This window comes from Zootoca vivipara, chromosome 3 (genome assembly GCF_963506605.1).
Source record: "Zootoca vivipara chromosome 3, rZooViv1.1, whole genome shotgun sequence".
NCBI lineage: Eukaryota > Metazoa > Chordata > Lepidosauria > Squamata > Lacertidae > Zootoca > Zootoca vivipara.
This window is the reverse complement of record NC_083278.1, coordinates 117,473,621-117,497,653: the sequence shown is the minus strand read 5'-3', so window position 1 is coordinate 117,497,653 and position 24,033 is coordinate 117,473,621. Positions and strand designations below refer to the sequence as shown.

The window sequence follows — 24,033 nt, the reverse complement described above, 5'->3', positions numbered from 1 at the left end:
AGAAGGATACTGACAAGCTGGAACGTGTCCAGAAGAGGGCAACCAAAATGGTCAAAGGCCTGGAAACGATGCCTTATGAGGAACGGCTTAGGGAGCTGGGTATGTTTAGCCTGGAGAAGAGAAGGTTAAGGGGTGATATGATAGCCATGTTCAAATATATGAAAGGATGTCATATGGAGGAGGAAGAAATATTGTTTTCTGCTGCTCCAGAGAAGCGGACACGGAGCAATGGATTCAAACTTCAAGAAAGAAGATTCCACCTAAACATTAGGAAGAACTTCCTGACAGTAAGAGCTGTTCGGCAGTGGAATTTGCTACCAAGGAGTGTGGTGGAGTCTCCTTCTTTGGAGGTCTTTAAGCAGAGGCTTGACATGCATATGTCAAGAATGCTTTGATGGTGTTTCCTGCTTGGCAGGGGGTTGGACTGGATGGCCCTTGTGGTCTCTTCCAACTCTGATTCTATGATTCTAAGAGTGAGGTATAAGCAGTCTCAGAGAACCCAAAGGTTTACATGAGTAGGAGAAAGTCTTTGAAAAACCTGAGGGCGGGCAGGGGAGGGGGAAGGAATGGAGTGTGCTGCAAGGGGGCAGCGTTGAGCCAGGGCGCAACACCTCGCACAATTTTGCTGCAGCCCCCCCCCCCACTGTTAAAAGTGGGAGGCAAATTTGTCTGGCATACCTGAAATGACTTGACAGGCATGTGTCAAGAATGCTTTGATGGTGTTTCCTGCTTGGCAGGGGGTTGGACTGGATGGCCCTTGTGGTCTCTTCCAACTCTATGATTCTATGATTCCTTTTAACACCACTTTTCAGCCCATGAGAGCAGTTGGCGATAAAAATCTTGTTATTTTTCGAAGAAGAAAGAACAGACACAAACAGAGAAATAAAGCAATTTAAAAGCAGGACAGATAAAAAAAGCAGGACAGATAAAAAAATGCATTGGAGCCAAGATCTGGGCGCATGCAAAGGCCAGGAAAAACCCTAGTGAGTGTGTTGGGTGAATATTCCAGAGATGGGGCACCACAACACCCAAGGGCGCTATCTGGGGTCAGTCCCTGGCTCATTGGCAGCAGGAGGGACCCAGAAAACCCTAACCCCATAAATAAACAGAATTCACAAGGCACAGTTTGAAGCACTGGCTAGGAGCCAGAGCACCCCATAAGAAATCAACCTGTTCTTCAAGATAGCCCTCTGAGACTTTGCCCTAGGTATCTCCTAGGCTCCAGAGAGGGTTGGATATTCCATTCATTCAGTCATTCATTCATTTACATCGTGCCCTGCCTCTCAAAGGATCCCTGGGTGGAATGCATGTTAGCGATAAAAATCATTGTTATATTCATTATATCCTGCCTTTTCCGCAACGGGGACTCAAGGCAGCTTACACAAATTAATTTAAAAAACCGGATAAAATTCATATAAAATTGTTTTAAAAGGAATCAAACTCCAATAGAATTAAAACAATACTTAAAAAAAAATTGAAACACAGACATGGACCACAAATGAGTAAATATGCCACAATTAACATCTCAAAGCACAGGTACTGCTTGCATATGATCCTAAGTGGCCAGGCTTTGGGCTTTTAGGCCCTGGCTGTGATTCCTGCATTGCAAGGGTTGGACTATGATTCTATCCATATTCTTCCATATGAACCCGCCCAGGCTTTGAGGGCTTTTGGGGGGAACCTTCTCGCAGTCCCACCCACCCCTACAGGTCTGCTTGGCTGTGATGCAGAAGAGAGCCTTCTCTGGGGTGGCTCCTTCCAAGGAACTTTGGAAGTCCCTTTTTAGAGAAGCTAGACTGGTTCCCTCTTTGCTGTACTTGCAACGGGCAGGTGAAGACAGTCTTATTCCGGCAGGCCTTTGGGAACTGACTATAAGACCCTGATGTTGGGAAAGATGGAGGGCACTAGGAGAAGGGGACGTCAGAGGACAAGATGGTTGGACAGTGTTCTCGAAGCTACGAACATGAGTTTGACCAAACTGCGGGAGGCAGTGCAAGACAGGAGTGCCTGGCGTGCTATGGTCCATGGGGTCACGAAGAGTCGGAAACGATTAAACGACTAAACAACAACAACATATTGTTAAGGGAAGGTTTTTTAATAGTGCTGCCCTGTTTTTATTATCTGTATTTTTAATAAATGTTGGGGGGTTTTATCTTATTTTAACTCCATTGGAGTTTAATCGCTTTTTTTGACTGCAATCTTTTCCACACTTTCTGCATTTCGTCTGTGTTGTTTTGATTTGTGTAAGCTGCCTTGCACCTGAGGTGGGCAAGGCAGGATATAAATAAATACAATAACCCTAATACAGTAATAATTTTAGATGGTGGAGTAGAGGAATGGTCCTTGTTTCCTTTCCACCTGAATCCTCCAGGGCCGATGTTTTAATTTCGCTATTGTCTTTGTGTGTGTTTTTTATAAAAAAATTGTTTTGTTTTAAATTAAGCGTTCTCCGCCGGCTGCATGTGCATTAGGATGCAACTTCTGTTTGATAGTAATGACCCCCAGGCAACAAGGCAGAAGTGGTAAAATGGAATTTGCGGGTTTGTCGGCGGCGGCGGCGGGGGGGGGGGAGCATGGAGGAGAAGAGAGAGAGAAAGAGAGCAGAAAATGAATGCTTACCTCCTGAAAGCGAAATTTCAAAAGCCGGGAGCGGAAAAATGGTTGACGCACGTGGAAGGTGGAAGGGGGAGGAAAATCAATTGACTGGAGCCCAGCGCTAACAAATTGAAATAGATTGGAAATGGAGACTTTGGCGCATGACGCACAAATGTGGGCTGAAGGAATGTTTATTGGGGGGTGGGCAGCCATCAGTACCCTAAAAATGAATACTCCCTACCCTACACACACAAATAAACACTCCCTTCTTCTCCAAAGCAGGATGCTAAAGACTGGTACGTTTAGCATAAGAGAGACCCCTGTGTGCAAGAATAATGCTCTTGTTCCATGCAGTATTTGTTGTGGGGGAGGAAGGGAAAGGAGAATGTTAGCCGCTTTGAGACTCCTTCGGGTAGTGATAAAGTGGGATATCAAATCCAAACTATTCTTCTTCAAACTCTTCTTTTTTGCTTGAGGTAGGGTTGCATCCCCTTCAGAAACCCTCTCCGACTGGCCTTGTGAGCACAGCAAAGGCAGACATTGCAAATCGTCCTCCCGGCTGCGGCTTGCAGGATTTCCTGGGCCAATTCGCGCTGCCATTTTTTGTAGTTGGGGGCGGGGCAGCAGCAAAGGCAACATGAGCCTGAGAGCCTCCAAATTTTAAGCAAGCTGCCCACAAATTGTGCAAACACCCTGGGCAGTAGTTTGCAAACGCCAGACTCTCCTGAAAATGGGTCTATGGCAAGTCCCGTTCGGGATGCCTTTTTATTCATTTTATTTTTATTTTGCAAGACTTGACGGAGAAAGGGGGAGAAACCTCAAAGCAGTTTGCAGATAAGAGGAAGGATAAAACAATAAAATAATCAAGGGAAAGAGTTAATAGCGACCTAAGACTTTTTCCTTGCCGACAAAGGTCCGTATAGTTAAAGCTATGGTTTTCCCAGTAGTGATGTATGGAAGTGAGAGCTGGACCATAAAGAAGGCTGATCGCCGAAGAATGGATGCTTTTGAATTATGGTGCTGGAGGAGACTCTTGAGAGTCCCATGGACTGCAAGAAGATCAAACCTATCCATTCTGAAGAAAACCAGCCCTGAGTGTTCACTGGAAGGACAGATCCTGAAGCTGAGGCTCCAATACTTTGGCCACCTCATGAGAAGAGAAGACTCCCTGGAAAAGACCCTGATGTTGGGAAAGATGGAGGGCACAAGGAGAAGGGGACGACAGAGGATGAGATGGTTGGACAGTGTTCTCGAAGCTACCAACATGAGTGACCAAACTGCGGGAGGCAGTGGAAGACAGGAATGCCTGGCATGCTCTGGTCCAGGGATCACGAAGAGTCGGACACGACTAAACAGCAACAACAAAGACTTTTGAAAAGTTAATAGGATTAAAACTTGGACCATGGGCAAAGCTGCCTCGGTTGAAGCTGGGTGGGGACCGTTTTTCGAACCTGAGGGCCATATTTCCTTCTGGCCAACCTCCCAAGGGCCACGTGTCAGGTGGGTGGAGCCAGAGGGGAAAGTGGGCGGAGCCCCAGGTGCTAATGTTGTGCCTGTACAGCAGACTGGTTTCTGCACACACCTTTCTCTGTCTCCCATCCAGACAAGCAAGGAGCAATATGGGAATTTAAAGGTACATTCCAACCAGGGAAGAGAGTGGCCTGTGGAGGGTTCTGGGGCCCAGGGCGCCTGGCCCTTCGAAGGTCACCCAACCCTTGTTTAAATATATTTTAAAAATCCAAACTGCATTTGTGCATTCCACCGTTTCCTACACTGCAAGCTGGAGTGTCCCAGCAAAACCACCTCTAGATTACTCGGGGAAACAAAAGAGAAATGTTTGGAGTGGGTTTTTAAAAATTCATCTCTGCTGTCACGCTCCCTTTTTCATGCCTGCAAGTTCTTCTGTGACCTCCACCCCCCATTCCACCAGCAAGAGGTTTTTTTTAAACAAACAATCTCCCTGCTAATCCCTAAATTACAAGTTCCTTGTAATCTTGAAAAGACACTCACTTGTCTTCCTTCCTCTTCTCTAGGGATTTGGGATGCTCTTGATGGAAGAGGCGGAGAGAATCGCTAAGGAAGAGCATGGGTCGTGGAAGATCGCAGTCATTTCAGGTATGCCAGACAAATTTGCCTCCCACTTTTAACAGTGGGGGGGGGGCTGCAGCAAAATTGTGCGAGGTGTTGCGCCCTGGCTCAACGCTGCCCCCTTGCAGCACACTCCATTCCTTCCCCCTCCCCTGCCCGCCCTCAGGTTTTTCAAAGACTTTCTCCTACTCATGTAAACCTTTGGGTTCTCTGAGACTGCTTATACCTCACTCTTAGAATCATAGAATCAGAGTTGGAAGAGACCACAAGGGCCATCCAGTCCAACCCCCTGCCAAGCAGGAAACACCATCAAAGCATTCTTGACATATGCATGTCAAGCCTCTGCTTAAAGACCTCCAAAGAAGGAGACTCCACCACACTCCTTGGTAGCAAATTCCACTGCCGAACAGCTCTTACTGTCAGGAAGTTCTTCCTAATGTTTAGGTGGAATCTTCTTTCTTGAAGTTTGAATCCATTGCTCCGTGTCCGCTTCTCTGGAGCAGCAGGAAACAACCTTTCTCCCTCCTCTATATGACATCCTTTCATATATTTGAGCATGGCTATCATATCACCCCTTAACCTTCTCTTCTCCAGGCTAAACATACCCAGCTCCCTAAGCCGTTCCTCATAAGGCATCGTTTCCAGGCCTTTGACCATTTTGGTTGCCCTCTTGATTATTTTATTTTCTGAACACTATTGATATCAGGCAGGCGCCTGATTTGCAACCCCCGATTTGCACAGGACTTGAGTTCCAGGTCATCGCGCACAACGGGGGAGCAGACATAATGCCCTCTGACCCCTTTTCCGGCCACTTCCGGGTCGCCACAATGCATGCATGCGCGGTCTCTTGCCAGTTGTGCTTGCACGAATCGGTCATTAACCTGTACTGCCCGGCACCTGCTAAAAATATTCCTGTTTAGGCTACCCAGGCGTTTAGTAAGTGGATGCGAGTTTTAATCTGTTTTTGGTCTGTGGTTATTCAAAGTCTCAAATTGTTATTACTTCTTCTTGTTGGGACTGCCCAAGACAAATTTAAATCTTGTTATGCAAGTTTGTAACGTGACCAAATTTAGTATACCGAGTACGGTTCTGGTTGCCTCGCCTCAGGAAGGATATTGCAGAGTTGGAAAAAGTTCAGAAAAGGGCAAAAGGGAGCAAGAAACTCCCCTGTGAATAAAGGTTGCTGTGTTTGGGGCTTTTTCGTATCAAGAAGTCAAGTAAGAGGTGAGGGTTATACAATTGTACATGGCATGGAGAAACCGAATGGCGAAAAGCCTTTCCTCCTCTCATAATGCTAAAACTCGCGTGCATCCAATGAAGCTGAATTTTTGGAAGGATCAGGGCAGGTAAAAGTCCTTCACGCAGCATGTAGCTGACCTGTGGAACTCCCTGCCACAGGAGGCAGCAATGGCCACCAGTCTAGGTGGCTTTAAAAGAAGATTAGACAAATTCGCAGAGGAGGAGAGGGTTATGGATGGCTCCTAGCTACAATGGCTCGGCTCTGCCTTCACGGTTTGAGGCAGCCATGCTTCTGAATCCCAGTTGCTAGGAAGAACAGGAGGGGAGAGATGCTCTTGTGCTTGGGTCCTGCTTGCGGGTTTCCCAAAGGCATCTATCTGGTCGGCCACTGTATATAACGGCAATAAAAACTAACATGAAAAACAAGGCAACATACAATTTATATTGTCCAAATCTGCCATTTTAAGCCGTTGCATGTATTAAAGTCCTATCTGAAAATGGTGTTACAGTGGTGTAGACCAGGTGGTGCACCTTCTATTGCTGTTTTACTGTTTTCCTGTGACTTCAGGAAGGTCTCTGTCCTTTTCTGCAAGAGCAAAAGGAAGAAAAATAATAATAGAATCTTACAGTTCAAAGGGACCCTGAGGGTCATCTAGTCCAACCCTGTGCAAGGCAGGAATCCCAGCTAAAGCATCCATGACAGATGGCTATCCAACCTCTGCTTAAAAACCTCCCAGGAAGGAGAGCCCACCACCTCTTGTGGGAGTCTGCTCCAGTGCTGAACAGCTCTTACTGCCAGAAAGGTGTTTTTTTTTTAATGTTTAGTTGGAATCTCTTTTCTTGTAACTTGAAGCCATGGGTTCAAGTCCTACCCTCCAGAGAATGGGTAGGTAAACTAAGGCCCCAGGGGCCGGATCCGGCCCAATCGCCTTCTAAATCCAGCCCGCAAATGGTCCGGGAATCAGTGTGTTTTTACATGAGTAGAATGTGTCCTTTTATTTAAAATGCATCTCTGGGTTATTTGTGGGGCATAGGAATTCTTCATTTCCCCCCCAAAAAATAGCCCCCCCCCCAAGGTCTGAGGGACAGTGGACCGGCCCCCTGCTGAAAAGGTTTGCTGACCCCTGTCAGAGAATCCCAACAAGAGGTTGCCTGAAGCTTTCCTCAAAGGCACATTCCGATCCTTCCCTTGAGTTTCAGATTTGCGGGGTGGCACTTGTTGAAGGACGCGGGTGGCGCTGTGGTCTAAACCACAGAGCCTAGGGCTTGCCGATCAGGAGGTCAGCGGTTCGAATCCCCGCGACGGAGTGAGCTCCCGTTGCTCGGTCCCTGCTCCTGTCAACCTAGCAGTTCGAAAGCACGTCAAAGTGCAAGTAGATAAATAGGTACCGCTCTGGCAGGAAGGTAGATGGCGTTTCCGTGCACTGCTCTGGTTCGCCAGAAGCGGCTTAGTCATGCTGGCCACATGACCCGGAAGCTGTACGCTGGCTCCCTCGGCCAATAAAGCGAGATGAGCGCTGCAACCCCAGAGTCGTCCGTGACTGGACCTAACGGTCAGGGGTCCCTTTACCCTTTACCTTTAAGCGAGCAGGAGGACTGGCTCCCTTCTAACCCGGGCACTGCGCTCGATGCGTTCTATTGGGGATGAGAACGCTCTGTATGGCTAAAGAGCACACCGCGACAGAAAGCAAAGAGGAGCTGTTAAGCATAAGGGCTCATTTCTCTGCTGATGCCAATTTGAGACTGTATCTAAATGAACCGGGAGGAAATTGGGTAACCGTTCTCTCCTTGTGAGGGTTATAGGCATGGCAGGGGTCTCGTTCTAATGCTAATATCGCCAACCGGAGCATGCACCGGAGGGAAATGTAAATGGGGGACGGTGCTCTTCCCCAATCGGGGAGCAGGGAGATGCAGCCGCAGTGTGAGCTCTGTGTTGAGTGGGCTTCTTTAGCTGCCTGCTTCTTTGAGCGAGCACAATATTCCCGACCAGACGGTTGCATGTCTCTTCCGCTCCGAAGCTATCAGGATTCAGAACTGGGCTGCAAGAAAGAAAAGGGAAAGAGAGTTGGTCAAAGAGCCTCCCAAGAAGAGAGGCTTTCCAGCTGTTACCTGGGAAATGCAATCTAAAACGCTCAACTTCCTCTGTGGGGTTTTATCATGAGTAAAAATACAGGCAAGGTTGACTTATTGCACTGGCGGAGATTATCTGGCTTTGTTAATTTCAGGAGGCGGGTGGGTGGGATGGGACATTTTCTTTTCCTCCTCCCTTTCTCCAAACCACCTTTCTGAGCGTTCACAATGCAGCAGCGAAATTATCGTGACTTCCAGCAGGAGTGGAAGTCTCGATTCATACATACCCATATGTATATACAGAGAGAAGTGGAGCCTTCATCTGCATCCTGCCTTTGAAAAACAGCCCAATCTGCTTGGTGCTGGTCTCCCCTGCAGAGAGGTTTGCCTTGCCTCTTGGATTCCTTGGCGTGTGCTACAAACAATGCAAATTGTCAGCTATTTAATTTGTCGGCTGGATGGGTGGTAATCTGCAGGGACTGTTGGGGGGACCGCAGATCATTGTGTTTTATGCATTGTATTTTATGTTTCTATGATTCTATGATTCTATACCAGTTGCTGGAAACCATAGAGGGGAAGAAAGTGCTTCTGGGTTTCCCACAAGGGGCATCTGGTTGGCCACTGTGAGAACAGGATGCTAGACTAGATGGGCCATTGGCCTGATCCAGCAGGCTCTTCTTGTGTGCTTATAGGTCAGCCTACCCCAACTTGGGGACCTCCTATTGTTTTGGACTACCGCTCCCATGAGCCCCAGACAAGGATGGTGGGTGTCCAAAACGTCTGGAGGGCTGAGGAAGGCTGAGATGCAATCTCCATTGCCCATTTGGACTAGATGTTTGTGAATTGAGCTGACAATGGAGGAAATCTTTCCCCACCAATGTTTTTTCTCCAATTTGGACTTTGGAGACGGTCTTCCCGAAGTGGAAACTTGGCGTTTTTCTTTTCAACTTCTTTCAAAGACGCCGAAGAACTGGTTATCCTTCGTAATTGTATCTCGTTTGCTCCATAAAAGAAGCAAATAAGAGGAAGCTCTTGAGAGCTTAAGAGCCCATATTGAACCAGCGTGACACCCGCGTGGGCTGGCATAGTGATAGAGACCCCTGTGAAGTCTTTTAAGTTCTTAACTTAGCCACACATCAGGCGATGGAAGTTCTCTCTCTCTCAGCCGGGGATCATTCTGATTTGCCGAATTGGTGGATCTTGTGGGAGGAGAGAGGGGGCACTTAGCACTTAGTGCTAGGCTGGAAAGGGGGCTGGCTTCCCCCCCCCTTGAGTGTTTGTTAAAAGCTGCATTCTTTTGCCGAAGCTTTGGTTGGTTGGGGGGGTGGCGCTGTGACGTTTAGCATAGTTTGAAGAGACCCTCTAATCCCACCTTTGCCCTAAGACAAAGCAATCCCGCCGACAGATTTCCATCTAGCCTTTCCTAGGCATTCTCCAAAAAAGAGATTAAGGAGGCTATAGAAATTGTGCTTGGATGGAATGGATGGAAACCCAGAGGAGAAATCTCTCTGAGTAGGAAGTTCAATCTAAAAAGAGGGCGAGGCAAAGCTTTGGGGTAACTTGCCGGCTCCGAATGTTTCACACACCCCAACCTGTGTCTAGTGCCTCCCCTTCTGCGGTTTCCAGCCACTGGCACAGCATAGCCATCCTGCATGTTGCTGTTGTCGGTATTTGTATGTCTTGAGAGACAATGGAGCGCACCTCCAGGGGTGAAGTCAAACAACTGCGTTAGCAGCAGCAGACTGACCTCCCCGGTGTGCAAGCCTGGGCAGTGTGCATGGAGGTCCTGGGCTTCCCAAATGACCCCCCCCTAAGCAGAGGAAGACGTTTGGCACCAGCTGAGTGCAGGAGTTGCCGTAAGGAGGTGTACACAAGGTGCCATCCAACCTCCTTAAGGACTCCACACCGGATTTGTGGAGGGTTTACTCCCTTAGCCTTTTCCTCTCCCAAAGGTGTCCTGAGTTTTCCTTCTCCCAGGTGGACAAGCCCCCTTACTCCCACAGGCTTCTTCTGCAACTCCCCAGCTGAAAGGAGGGGCCAGGCATTGACCAGGACTGCCCTTTGCCCCCAATCTCTCCCGCTTCCCCATTGATAAAAAAATGTTCTGTGCATGCCATCACTCCCTGATAAGAGACTTCGGTCCAGCAATGTTTGCAACATGCTCCTTAGTCATTTCGAAGATGGTTAATGCCTTCCTATTTCATGTTGGGTCTGTGTGTGAGCCAGTGGTGGTGGGGAGGGGAGATAAAAATATCCTTTTTTTCCCCTCCACTCGCCGTCATTTCAATGACGTCCCACCTCTCCTGTGGGGCAGCGTTGGGGCAGGGGGGAGGGGGTCCACCTTGCCAGCGTTGCGCTTCTGCGCCGCGAATTAATTACCACGTAGCAGGGCTGATCAGCTTTCCCCCAGACCAGATTTCGATTTGTGTGCCGTCAAGTAGAAAATTAACATGGACACAGGCCAGAAATGCTGAATGCCTGAGTGGGCACTGCAGCCGCCGGGGTTGGGAAGGGGGGGCAGGCTCCGGGAAGCGATGACGTCCGAGCTTGCTGTCCCTTCGTTGGCCAGCTCCTTTGAGAAACAAAAGGGGGAAATTGAGCTACGGCAGGACTGAGGACTCAGCTCTCCTTCCTGCCATTGAACCTCAGAATATCTGTAGCTCAGTTGGCCGAGCATGAGCCTCTTAATCTCAAGGGTTGTGGGTTCGAGCCCCACGTAGGGCAAAAGATTCTTGTAGTGCAAAGGGTTGGACTAGACGATCTTTGCATTCTTCCAACACGGCAATCCTATGGTTCTGTGTTCGTTTCGGGGGCGGGGGGCAGAGGGAGGCATGTTGTGTACACGCAAGCCTCTGTTATGTTACAAGCCTCTGGGGGTGATAGGATAGCCGTGTTCAAATATATAAAAGGATGTCATATAGAGGAGGGAGAAAGGTTGTTTGCTGCTGCTCCAGAGAAGCGGACACGGAGCAATGGATTCAAACTTCAAGAAAGAAGATTCCACGTAAACATTAGGAAGAATTTCCTGACAGTAAGAGCTGTTTGGCAGTGGAATTTGCTACCAAGGAGTGTGGTGGAGTCTCCTTCTTTGGAGGTCTTTAAGCAGAGGCTTGACAGGCATATGTCAGGAATGCTTTGATGGTGTTTCCTGCTTGGCAGGGGGTTGGACTGGATGGCCCTTGTGGTCTCTTCCAACTCTATGATTCTATGATTCTGTTAGTAGAAATCTTCTTCATAAGAACATGCAAAGGCCCCTGCTGGATCCGTCCAACAGGAGCCCATCTTGTCCAGCATCCTGTTCTCATAGCGGCCAACCAGGTGCCTCTGGGGAACCTGCGAGCAGGATTCGAATGCAAGAGCAGCCCTCCCCCTCCTGTGCTTTCCAGCAAGTGGGGGTTTCAGAAGCATGGCTGCCACTGATCATGAAAGTGGAGCATAGCCACTGTGGCCAGGAGCCATTGATAGCCTTAACTTCCAGTCCTCTTTTTAAAGCCGTCCGGGTTGGCGGCCATCACTGGCTCCTGTGGGAGGGAGTTCCATAGTTCAACTGTGCAGTGTGTAAAGACGTACTGCCTGAAACGGAGGAGAGACATTGCTGCCCGTCAGGGTTGGCTACCTGCGAGGCTTCCTTCCTGCTGAGTTCGTCCCCATGACTCCCTATGGAATGAGAAAGTGCACATGCAGTTGTCTTACTCCTCTCTGTCTGCCCCTTCTGACCGGTACTAGCTTTCCAGGACCTCCTCTGCTTAACAGATCCCTTTTAAAATGGAGGTTGACCTGGGGATCTTCTGCATGCCATGCGCAGGCACTGGAAGGACAGCACCTGTCCTGCAACTGCGAAAAGGGAAAGCGTCTGGGCGCATCGGGGAGCCAAGAGAGAGATGTTTGCGGAGGAATTACTGAGCATCTCTGCAGACCTGAGCCAGGAATACAGGCTATCTTCATGCTGTCCGCACACAGAGAGACATTTCAATGGGGGCAAAGTTGGCATAAGAGCTGGCGTGGTGTACTGGTTAAAGTGTTAGGCTAGTGTTTGGGGGACAAGGGTTCAAATCCCCGCACGGCCACAAAGCTCACTGGGTGACCTTGGGCCAGTCTCTGCCTCTCTTAACCTGGCCCCACATCACAGGGTTGGTGTGGGGATTAAATGGGGGTGGGGAGAGGACCATATACTCCAGGCTTTCCCAAACTTGGGTCCCCCGCTGTTTTCGGACTACAACTCCCATCATCCCTAGCTAGCAGGAGCAGTGGTCAGGGATGATGGGACTTGTAGTCTAAAAACAGCAGGAGACCCAAGTTTGGGAAACCCAGTTAGGCGCCACCTTGAGCCTCTTTGAAGTGGACTAGAAATGCAATAAATAAAAGGCAAATAAATAGGAATAAGCTCCCTCTGTAAGAAGGAAGAGCTAATGGTGGAAACTTATGGTATGGATTTTGAAATGGCAAACAGTTTACGCTCGAATTTTCTACTTCATTAAAAGGGAGCTTAATGATCAGCATCCTGACATTAATATTTGGGCGTCGGGGAGACTGGGTGCTCTGCCCATCTGCAGGCTAATTCCATCTCACTTAGGCTTTTTGTTACATTTTGGTGGGGGGTGGGCTGCTCCGGACGCATCTATTAGGTTTCCTTTTGTGCCATTGAAAACAATCTCGGAGCCACCACAGAGGCTCCAGATGGAGCGATTACATCTCATTGGTCTCCTAGAGAGACGGCAATATTTCATTAATGACGCCACAACAGCTCTGCCTCGCCCCCAGCTGCACCAGGCACAGATCGGTTGGGTGGGGGGAGTTGCTGCTGCAGTAGGGGGAGAAGGAGGAGGGAGGGTAAATCATAGAGTTGGAAGGGACCTTGGGTCATCCAGCCCACCCCCCTGCAACGCAGGAATCGCAGCTAAAGGATCCTCAACAGACGGCCATCCAAGCTCTGCTTAGAAACCTCCAAGGAAGGAGAGTCCAAAATCTCCCGAGGAGGGAGTCCGTTCCTCAGTCGAACAGAAAGTTCTTCCTGATCTTTAGTTGGAATCTCCTTTCTCGTAATTTGAAGCCATGGGTTCGGGTCCTACCCCCCTGGGGCAGGAGGTTACAAGCTTGCTCCATCTTCCATGTGACAGCCCTTCAGCTATTTGAAGATGGCTCTCATGTCACCTGTCTTCCCCAGACTAAACATAGCCAACAACCTCAACCCCTTCGGTGCAGGAATCGCAGCTGAAGAGACCCTGATGGATGACAGAGGGGCCACCGTAAGCTTTCACCTGCATGCGAATAACGGCAACTGTTATGTCCTCCCTTTCCTTTAGAATCTGAAACAGATCAAAATCCTTTTTAGCACTGAAATGATTCAGTATGGCTTAATTCAAACCAAGGGTGGCTTATTTCATCTACAAATGGGAGGAGGGATGAAAGGAATCCTTCACGCAGCGCATAGTTGAACTATGGAACTCCCTCCCACAGGAGGTAATAATGGCCACCAACTTGGAGACGTTTAAAAGAGGGTTGGGCAAATTTATGGAGGAGGAGGAGAGGGCTATCGAGGGCTGCTAGCCAGGACGGCTCTACTCTGCCTCCACAGTCAGAGGCAGCGATGCTTCTGATTGCCAGTTGCTGAAAACCACAGGAAGGGAGAGTGTCATTGTGGTCAGATCCCGCTGCAGGTTTCCCCTTGGGGCATCTAGTTGGCCACTGTGAGAACAGGATGCTGGACCAGATGTGCCCCTATTGGCCTGACCCAGCAGGCTCTCCTTACATTCTTGGGAATGCCTCTGAGCATGTTCCGATAATAATAATAATAATAATAATAATAATAATAATAATAATAATAATAATAAATTATTATTTATACCCCGCCCATCTGGCCGGGTCTCCCCAGCCACTCTGGGCGGCTTCCAACAGAAAAATAAAACACAATAATCTACTAAACATTAAAAGCCTCCCTGAACAGGGCTGCCTTCAGATGTCTCCTAAAAGTCTGGTAGTTGTTTTCCTTTTTGACATCTGTTGGGAGGGCGTTCCACAGGGCAGGCGCCACCACCGAAAAGGCCCTCTGCCTGGTTCCCTGCAACTTAGCTTCTCACAACGAGGGAACCGCCAGAAGGCCCTCGGTGCTGGACCTCAGTGTCCGGGCAGAATGATGGAGGTGGAGATGCTCCTTCAGGTATACTGGACCGAGGCCATTTAGGGCTTTAAAGGTCAGCACCAACACTTTGAATTGCGCTCGGAAAGTTTTTCTCATTGCTGAATAACGAAAACCCCACATGAGCACACATCCAGGGTAGCAGGAGCAGGAGAGAAGGCTTTGCATCTCTTACGTACTTGATGCTGACGAAACATAAATACGTAGGCAAACCGGAGAGTAATCTGACTTCTGTAATGAAGTCTTTTTTCCTGCTAAGAGGATTAGACAAGGTCATGGAGGAGAAGGTGATGTGCTCCCTCTCATGTCAGATGCAGGATATTCCTGTGAATACAAGTTGCTGTGAATTGGAGAGAACTTGTGTTGCACTTTGGGGCATCTGGTTTGGCCACTGAGAGAACAAGATGGTGGACTAGTTGGACCACTGGCCTGATCCAGCAGACACTTCTTACGTTCTTACCCGCCAACCCTCAAACTAAACATGGTTCATTTTTAAAAAGAGAATGAGAGAGGTGTGTCTGTTTTGGAATGATTAAGGAACGCATGTATATTAGAATCAGAGAATTCTAGGGTTGGAAGGGACCCCCTAGGGTCATCCAGTCCAGCCCCCTGCAATGCAGGAATCTCAACTAAGGCACCCATGACTGATGGCCATCCAACCTCTGTTTAAAAACCTCAAAGGTAAGACAGTCCACAACCTCCTTGGGAAATCTGTTCCAGTGTCAAGTAGCTCTTCCTGTCAGAAAGTTCTTCCTGATGTTGAGTCAGAATCTCCTTGAAGCCATGGGTTCGAGTCCTATCCTCTGGAGCAGGAGAAAACAGGTTTGCTCCGCCTTCCATGCGGCAACCCTTTCAGTATAATGGAAGATAAATAAACTGTTGGATTCTGGTAGTCAACCCTACATATTATTTAAAATCTCAGTGGGGCTGCGTGTTTAGACCTTGGGCGAACCATCTTCAGATGGTTGTGCTTGTTCCACACAGTTCTCTGGGTGGACCTTAGCTTCTCAACCCTAAAACTCAGCGGGGCTGTTAGGGTAAGATGAGTTGCTCATTGCACGGGAATTTCTATGCTGACATGATAGAGTATAAGTTTCCAATGTGGTGGCTGCAGTGTGCATGTGCCGGAGGTGGGAGGCCTTGGACCTGTTCTGTCCTCTCCTGTGGGGTCAGAAAGTGGTGGGGATATGGTAGCATTCCCCCTAGCAGAAGCTGAGATTCCTCCATTGCTGGGGGTTGGACTAAATGACGCTTGGGATCCCTTCCGACTCCACAATTCCATGATTCTATTAAAAGCATCCTCTTCCACATATTGAATGAGAATTGCAGCAGAAAGGGGTTAATAGGATGCCCTTTTCATTGACCGCCACTTTTTGCCTGATGCTCAAGTGTGCGTCACTCAGAGAGGTGAACATACCTAACTCTCAGCTAAGTCTGCATTTTGCTGAGCCACAAGATTCTGAGACCTTGGACGAGCACGGCAGTCACTAGCATGAACGCAACTCAAGGCAGGCATAGCTTGAGCCTTCCCAGGAGCGACGGTTTCCTTGGAGGGTTTGTTGTGACCCAGCAGGGACCCCAAAATTTTGGCGGCTGCACTTCGCAGAGGCAGCCTGACTGAGTGGAGTGCAGGCCAAGGGTCAACATTGCAGTGCCCTTTCTCCTTCCTGCTTAAAAATCCCAGAGAAGGGACTTCAGGGCATATGATACAAATGAGGCACTTGCAGCCTATTCCTCTTCCAGAGCTACAATCCCCAGAGCTCCTTGGGAAAAGAGATGGATTGCTCAACATCTCTAGGAATTGTAACTCCGGGAGGAGAAGGGGGGGTGATCTCCTAACAACTCTTAATGAACTACAGCTCCCCGATGAAGTTGAGTGTTGGAAGACCCAGCATGGACAAAAGGAAGTACTTCACACAAGCCTGGGCAGTGTGTTTGGGGGTCCTGGGCTGCCCAGAATTGAATACAGCCCACCCACCCTCAGCCTCGCTGGTGTGGTCCAAAGGAAAGCAGAGCAAGAAATACATTGGGCACCAGCTTGGCTGTAGGAGTTGCCAGAAAGAGGCATACAGGGCGCCATCCAACCGCCTTAAGGACTCCACTCTGGATTTGTGTACGGTTGACTCCTGAAGCCTTTCTCACTGCCGAAGTTTAGCATTGGAGTTTTCCTTTCCCTAGATGGCCTCCCTTTCCAGGTGGCCGAGCCCCACCTGCCCCTTCTTGACGATTGGACCCACTCTCGGTCTCATCCACTCAACCCGGCAGAGCCTGTCTTTGCTTGAGATCCACCGGCTGCATGCACCTGGTTTAGCCAGCCAGTCGAAGCCGTAGGCAAACAATGGAACTCCCTCCCACAGGAGGCAGGGGTGGCCACCAACTTGGATGGCTTCAGAAGAGGATTAAACCGATTCACGGAGGAGGAGAGGACTATGGGTGGCTGCTGTTGTTGTTTAGTCGTGTCCGACTCTTCGTGACCCCATGGACCATAGCACGCCAGGCACCCCTGTCTTGCACTGCCTCCCGCAGTTTGGTCAAACTCATGTCAAACTTCATGGATCAATGCCTTGTCGTGGCGAAGGGGCTCGAATAACTCAGAGAAGCTATGAGCTATGCCATGCAGGGCCACCCAAGATGGACAGGTCATAGTGGAGAGTTTTGACTAAACGTGATCCACCTGGAGAAGGAACTGGCAAGCCACTCCAGTATCCCTGCCAAGAAAACTCCATGGACAAAGACAACAGGCATATGGGTGGCTGCTAGCCAGGATGAAAACCACAGGAGGGGAGAGTTGGTCATGAGGTCGAATCCTGCCTGCCACGGGCCTGATCCTTCTTATGTTCTTAGAATTCTTTGGTGGGAATGCCATTCACTGTAATGGGTGTTGCGAATGCGGCCTGAGGGGGAGGAAGCTGAGAGTTCGTTGCCACGCCTTGGGCTTGTAACTAAGATGGAAGGCAGGGGCTGGCTGAAGGTGGACTGAGTTTGGCGAGGCAGCGCCCTCTCTGCCCTGACCAATCAGCCTCCGCCGAGATAAAGCTCTCAAACAAACTTCCAGCGAGGGGTCCTGGAAGCCTCTGTGCTGCTTTCAGCCCGGCAGGGGGGTGTGCAGCTGTTGTTTATCCTGTAATGGTTCTGCCTCTCCGCTGGACGCTAACAGAGAGCCGCTGTTCCTCCACCGAGCAAGCGGGACTAAGCCACGATTTGAGCGCGGCAGGATCTGATTAAGGAGCAGAGGAGAGGAATAGGAGGGAGAGAAGGAGCCTTTGTGGGAGACAATTGTGTTTTGCAAATCCCCTGCCCACGCAAGGAGTGGGTGGGGGGGGGAATTAATTGTGGCCTCGGAAGGCAGAAGTGCTTCTGGAGTGGAGATCAAGGATGAGCCGAGTGGGCCAGCCCGTGCTCAGGACTGGGGCCGAGCTTCTTCAGTCCTCCGTAATGATCTCTGCATCTAGGCTCCTTCCACAGATTTACCACTCCTTCTCTTTTGTTATAAAAAAAAAACGAGAGGTGAATCCGGTTCAAGTCTCTCCCTCCCACCTCCCCCCCCCCCCCCCCCCCCCCCCCCCCCCCCTGTTCATTTAATTTCCACTAGCCTCACTGGAAGCCCAGAATGTGCATTTGGATGGTTTGCAGTCCAAAAAGAGGGCACTTTTTCTTGCAAATGGAAGGCGGGTGGGTGTTTTTGCATGTGTAAGCCTGAACACATTCTTCTAGGCACAGAAAGCCGCAGGTTCGGTTCCCAGTTTTAAAAGATCTCGGGCGGCAGCGCAGGGCAGATCTAGGGAGTGCCTCTACCAATCAGAGTAGAGCTGCATGCAACCCCACCTGGCACCTTCCAGCTGTTTTGCACTGCAACTCCCATCAGCCCCAGCCAGCACCGTTGTGGTCCAAAACAGCTGGAAGGCAGCAGGCTAGGGAAGACTGGAGTACCATAGAATCGTTGCAAGGGACCCCGTGGGTCATCTAGTCCAACCCTCTGCTATGCATGTGGGGAGCAGCAGATGAAGAGGTCCGATGGGCCAGATGCCATGTTGATTCCAAAATGGCTTATCTTCCGCTTGAGGAAATAATCTCAAGTAAGTTGGGATGGTCTCTATGGAGCATCTCTTGGGACACCTTCTATGCAAGTTGGGATACTGTCGCAGAGTGTGCCCGTTAGTACACCACACAGTTCAAAGTTGGAATTAAAAACACCATCTCCGCAGACTCGGCTAAGTGTCAGACCTAATGAGCACAGCCGCTCATTCCCTGTGGGTCTTACTCCCTGAAATCAGTTGCCGAGACTGAATGTCCCCTCCTCCCCACAGCCATCTTAAGTCTCCTCCTCTCCAGGGCTTTTTCCAAGCAATTGGAGACTGTGCCTGCATGCAGCCAACCTCTCCTCTGCCCTTTTCATGCCTCTTCTGCCACTGGGAGATGGGGGGGGGGGAGGGAGCTTGTTGTGGCAGGAAAGGGAGACCCCTGTGACTCTTCACCAGCCTGACTCATCTCTGCCTCTTGGTCTCTCCCCCTTCATCTTCTGCCTCTGATTCTGAACTTCTCTCTGCCACCGACTCTCCCAGCTCACTAAGCCCTGTTACCCCTTCTCCATCTGACAGCTCATCACTGTCCCGCCACCACTCCCCAGGCTCTGATCCTTCTTCCCTTGCGTCCAACCAGTCCATGACAGATGCCCTCCGTGGAGCATCTCTTCTTGCACAGACCCCTTGCACTTTCCACTGACCCATTTCCACACTTTTGTTTACAGGTGTGGGCACCAGGGACTACTACAGGAAGATCGGCTATGAACTGGATGGGCCCTACATGGTGAAAAGGCTGGACTGAGAAACGGGCGGAGCTGGGAGCATTCAAGGCTGTGTCTTTGAACCTCGGTTCTCTTGAGGCCTCCAGGCAGAAGGGGAATGGCAACCTCCTGATGCAAAAGCCTGGTTTGCAGGTGAAAATACTGGGCAGCCCAGAGAGCAAAGAGTTCCACTCCCGCTGGCGATGTCCCCCACTTGGGCCGCAGAATCTTTGCAGCTAGACTCCTCCTCTAACTTGCAAGGGATTCTCTTTTTGCCATTTAAGTTGGAAATATTAATTGCCTTTGAATGCAGAATCAAGGGGAGCTCATTTCAAGTCTCTGGTTTTATTTAAGAGTACAGCTGCCTGCAATTTGAAACCTGCCTTTTTGCACTCAGTGGCGTCCCATTTTACACCGGGATGGTTCCCCCCCCCCTATTTCTAAGGAACCCTTTTTGAAATGATTCTATGGTTTGTAGTGGCTTTCATACACGAGCACCTGCTTTTATCAGCAGGGACCTTCAAGAGGACTAGAACCTTGAGGCGGAGATCTTCTATCAACTTGCCTTGGGCTGAAGAGTGTGTACATTAGCCGCCTTTCCCCCTCTGCTGGGGAGGACTTAAGAGGATAATTTTGCTTGTGGGCACCTTGCTCTCTTGAAGCTGTTTGCATCTGATTGGCTTTCAACCCTGCCTCTTGTCCAAAACTCAGCTGCCCTCTCTGCATTGTGGGAGCTTAAGACCACTCTGGGTTGTTGTTTTAGCAGTTTGGCTTCTTTTGTTTCAACACGCTTGTCAGTGGCACATCTTTGCCTCGTTCTTTTGCAAGGAGAGAAAGAGGCGGCAATTGCAATGTGCTCCTTTCAGATTCCCACTCAGCCACGGTGCAGAAAATATGCAAACAGTGCCAATGTCCATTGTGGTGTCAATATCTGCAGCCTCTTCCATCAGAGGAGAATCAGCATTATTTTACAAATGTCCCCCCCCTCCCTCCCCAGGGGGCAGGGACACCAAGGAGGAGGAATCCTAGATCCAAATGCAATAGCCTCTCCTGGATGATGTAAGCCAGGCACGTCCAACAGGTAGATCGTGATCTACCAGTAGATCACTATACGTCTGTGGTAGATCTCTGGTAGGTCACTGGCTCCCCCCAAAGAAGCTTTGGCTCTACCCCAAAAGGCTCAAAATTTTAGCTCTTCACCCCTTTTCCACCTGCCTCAGAAAAGCTCAACAACTTTGACCCGAACCCCTTAGAAATGGGCCTTCCTTAAAAAATCTCAACAACTTTGACCTGAACCCCTAAAAGGGGGGGGGGTAGATTACTGCCAGTTTTTAACTCTGTGAGTAGATCGCAGTCTCTTGGGAGTTGGCCACCCCTCATGTAAGCTCTATATTTTTTTCATGTTTGCAAAAGAGCAGGACTGCTTTGTCCTCGTGCACTTAGAGCAGAGGCAGGGCCCCTCCAGATTTTGTTGGGCTCAAACTCCCATAGATTACGGCCGGTGGGAGTTATAGTGCAGCAGTTCCCCCCCCCCCTTGGGTTGACGCTAAGGCTTCTCTGTGGTTTGCATTCATAGACGCCACCAAAGATGGAGCTTGTGAAAGATGTGCATCTTCTGCAAAGCTCCTGCTAATAAATACCCAGGTGTTTGTTTGTTTTTTGCTGTTTGGCTGTGTCTTTGCAAACGGGGAGTTGGAGATTTCACCTACAGGGGCAAGGATTTCACCCCAATCTCTGTGCAGGAGGCAAAAACGGGTGTGCGTTATCCTACTTTCGCTTGGGAGAGGGGGGCATTTCACAAGATGCTGTGCCTCTTGTGTTAAAGGGCCTTTTGGAACACCTGTAAAAGCTTCCTGGTCCGCCTCCACTGACAGCACAGCTTGGTTGGAACCAAGGCATCCGGAGAGGTGGGCGAGGATGCCACAGGAGGGGAGAGACTGAGCTGCTCTTGTGCTCAGATCCTGCTTTCTGGATCCCCACCTGCATCCGGTTGGCCACTGTGAGAACAGGATGCTGGGCAAGATGGGCCCTTGGCCTGACCTGGCAGAGTCATCTTATGTTCTCATGTCCAGCATCTGGTTTGCACGGGGAAACGTCCTGCTCCCGATCCAGCTAGCAACAGTAGAGAAAGCCTTATCGGGAGAGATCTTTCCAATTGGAGGGAGACAATGGACAGCTCAAAGGTCTGATTTGATCCGAGTCAAACTTGAACCCGCACAATACTTGCTTTATCAAAGTGCCTTGCAACCGAGCCCTGTTCTCGAAAGGGCCAATGGGGTAGATAATGCTTCTGGTGGCCGCTGGGTCCCTCCAGTTATTACCTTCTCTCTTAAAGACTAATCCCTGGTCACACATTGCATCTTTGCCTCTCCCCCTTTCTTTGGGGGTGACCCCCCTCCTTGTGTCGCCTGTAGCTGCCTCTTAACAAAGGAAAGAGGCTTGTCTGAGCAGCAACAAACGCGGAGGCCTCAACCCGTTTGACTTCGAGGAGGCAGTGGAGGGGAAACGGTCCCTTTCCTTCTCCGCAAAATGTCAAGGTTGCTGTTTCGGGCCGCCAGGGCAATGGAGTATGGCAGCTCATTTGAGGGAGGGTCAGAGGTGACTCCCTCTGCCTCTCGCTCTGCCTTGATGGAATCAAACACATGGGGGAAATGCAGTTGTCCTCAGCACAAGCACAAAAGAAAGAGCATGAGACGGGGCCTGCTAGATCACGCCAATGTCCCATCTAGGCCACCATCTCTTCCTAAAAATAAATTATTATTATTATTATTATTATTATTATTATTATTATTATTATTATATCAGTGGCCAACCAGGTGCCCCCAAGTGAAGCCTGCAAGCAGGTTCTGAGTGTAACAGCCCCTCTCTCTGCTTGTGGTTCCCAGCAAATAATAATAATAATAATAATATATTTATTTATACCCCGCCCATCTGACTGGGTTTCCCCAGCCACTCTGGGCAACTTCCAACAGAAAAATAAAACACAGTAATCTATTAAACATTAAAAGCCTCCCTGAACAGGGCTGCCTTCAGATGTCTTCTAAAAATCTGGTAGCTGTTTTTCTCTTTGACATCTGATGGGAGGGCGTTCCACAGGGCAGGCGCCACCACCGAGAAGGCCCTCTGCCTAGTTCCCTGCAACTTGGCTTCTCGCAACAAGGGAACCGCCAGAAGGCCCTCGGCGCTGGACCTCAGTGTCCGGGCAGAACGATGGGGGTGGAGACGCTCCTTCAGGTATACTGGACCGAGGCCATTTAGGGCTTTCAAGGTCAACACCAACACTTTGATTTTTTTTTTAAATATATTTTTATTAATTTTTCCAATTAAAACCAATTATATCACATTCATTATTTCAAATTATACACATATATATCAATCAAACCGAATGTTATGCCAAATCATCTAGAAAAATTTTTTGGGTTCCCATGCTTCAAGAAATTGGGGATTCCTCGCAACCGTCCACTGCCGTCTTTTTTCTAAAGTTCAAATCGTCTCTCCGAGTTCATAATAATCCAGATCTTTCCCTTACAGTCACATAGATGTTTTCCTCTTTCAACCGATTATTTCCCAGCTGCTGAGATAAATGTCAAACAAAGTTTCACAAATGTTCTTTCTCCTGTGTGAGTTAATCAGTCCAGCCTCCCCATAAATCTTCTTGGTCTGGAGCGTCCCTATTGCGTCGACTCTCAACACGAAGCAGCGCCATCTTTAAAAAAACTCAAATCACTTTCGTTTTCTCTCATAGATTAACGATCTTTATAAAATTTACAGCTTTTCCAGGCAGAAGAACCAGACCTCACACCATGCATAGACTCTTGGTAAATTAATGGATCTCCTTGCCCTATAGCTGAACTTAGCTTCAGGTCGCTGCTCCAATTCAAAGTGCGTCACAACTCATAAATCCTCCGAACGCGTCCAGGCACTCCTCCCATCCAACTAGAGGGGGGCTTTTCTCGTCAGCAACTCCTCATCTTCAAAAAATATGCTCAATAACAACAGTTTATAAAGTTCAACTCACACAGTCTTTTGCTTCTCTTTCACTCCAAACAAGCCAGGACATCACGTCTGGGAAGGTACGGAGTAACTCATATGAAAAAAAATAAAAAAGACTCGCTTCCCTTATCGCTCCGTCCCCATCAGTCCTTCTTCCAGATGAAATACAGCCTTTAACTCCTCACCCTCAGCAGCATAGATTTCTCGGCAGTAAACAGCGCTTCTGCCCCTCCTTCTGAAGTATGTCCATAGATTTAAGCCTAATTATCTTCTTTAATCATGGAAATCCCCGCCATGCAGATTAGCGTCCGGGAGTCCTGGCCCTCGTAAGTGCTTCAGCCCAAGCTCCCCCCACTCCATAAACAGTCGGAGTGGGTCTGGGGGCATCGCGGGCCAGCGGCCCCTCTCCGTAACCCCCGGAGAGGGTAGGGGGTTGCCATTTACTCCCCTAGCAACCGCCAAATTCCTTACGAAGGTCAGAGGGATGGAAAACAGGTCCGCCATTCCTGCAGGCGGAAACCGGAACCTCAACACCAACACTTTGAATTGTGCTCGGAAACGTACTGGGAGCCAATGTAGATCTTTCAAGACTGGTGTTATGTGATCTCGGCGGCCACTCCCAGTCACCAGTCTAGCTGCCGCATTCTGGGTTAGCTGTAGTTTCCGGGTCACCTTCAAAGGTAGCCCCACGTAGAGCGCATTGCAGTAGTCCAAGCGGGAGATAACTAGAGCATGCACCACTCTGGCGAGACAGTCTGCAGGCAGGTAGGGTCTCAGCCTGCGTACCAGGTGGAGCTGGTAGACAGCTGCCCTGCACACAGAATTGACCTGTGCCTCCATGGACAGCTGCGAGTCCAAAATGACTCCCAGGCTGCGCACCTGGTCCTTCAGGGGCACAGTTACCCCATTAAGGACTAGGGAGTCCTCCACACCTGCCCGCCTCCTGTCCCCCACGAACAGTACTTCTGTCTTGTCAGGATTCAACCTCAATCTGTTAGCCGCCATCCATCCTCCAACCACCTCCAGGCACTCAGAAGCGTATTGCCTCTGACGGTGGAGGCAGAGCATAGCCACTATGGCTGGTAGGCCAAGTTGGAGCCTGGGCCGGGCCAATTGTGGGCCCCAGGTT

At 49.5% G+C, this 24,033-nt stretch overlaps 1 protein-coding gene across 1 annotated transcript in view; it reads left to right on the top strand.

Moving 5' to 3' along the window:
- Positions 1–20,568, top strand: part of ELP3 (elongator acetyltransferase complex subunit 3) — a 90,773-nt gene extending 70,205 nt beyond the window's left edge. Inside the window, exons 14-15 of the mRNA XM_035110832.2 lie at positions 4,629–4,710; positions 18,876–20,568. Coding sequence (XP_034966723.2) covers positions 4,629–4,710; positions 18,876–18,952 — 159 coding nt within the window. The 3' untranslated portion in view covers positions 18,953–20,568. The remainder of the gene's footprint in view (positions 1–4,628; positions 4,711–18,875) is intronic.
- Positions 20,569–24,033: the final 3,465 nt, after the last annotated feature.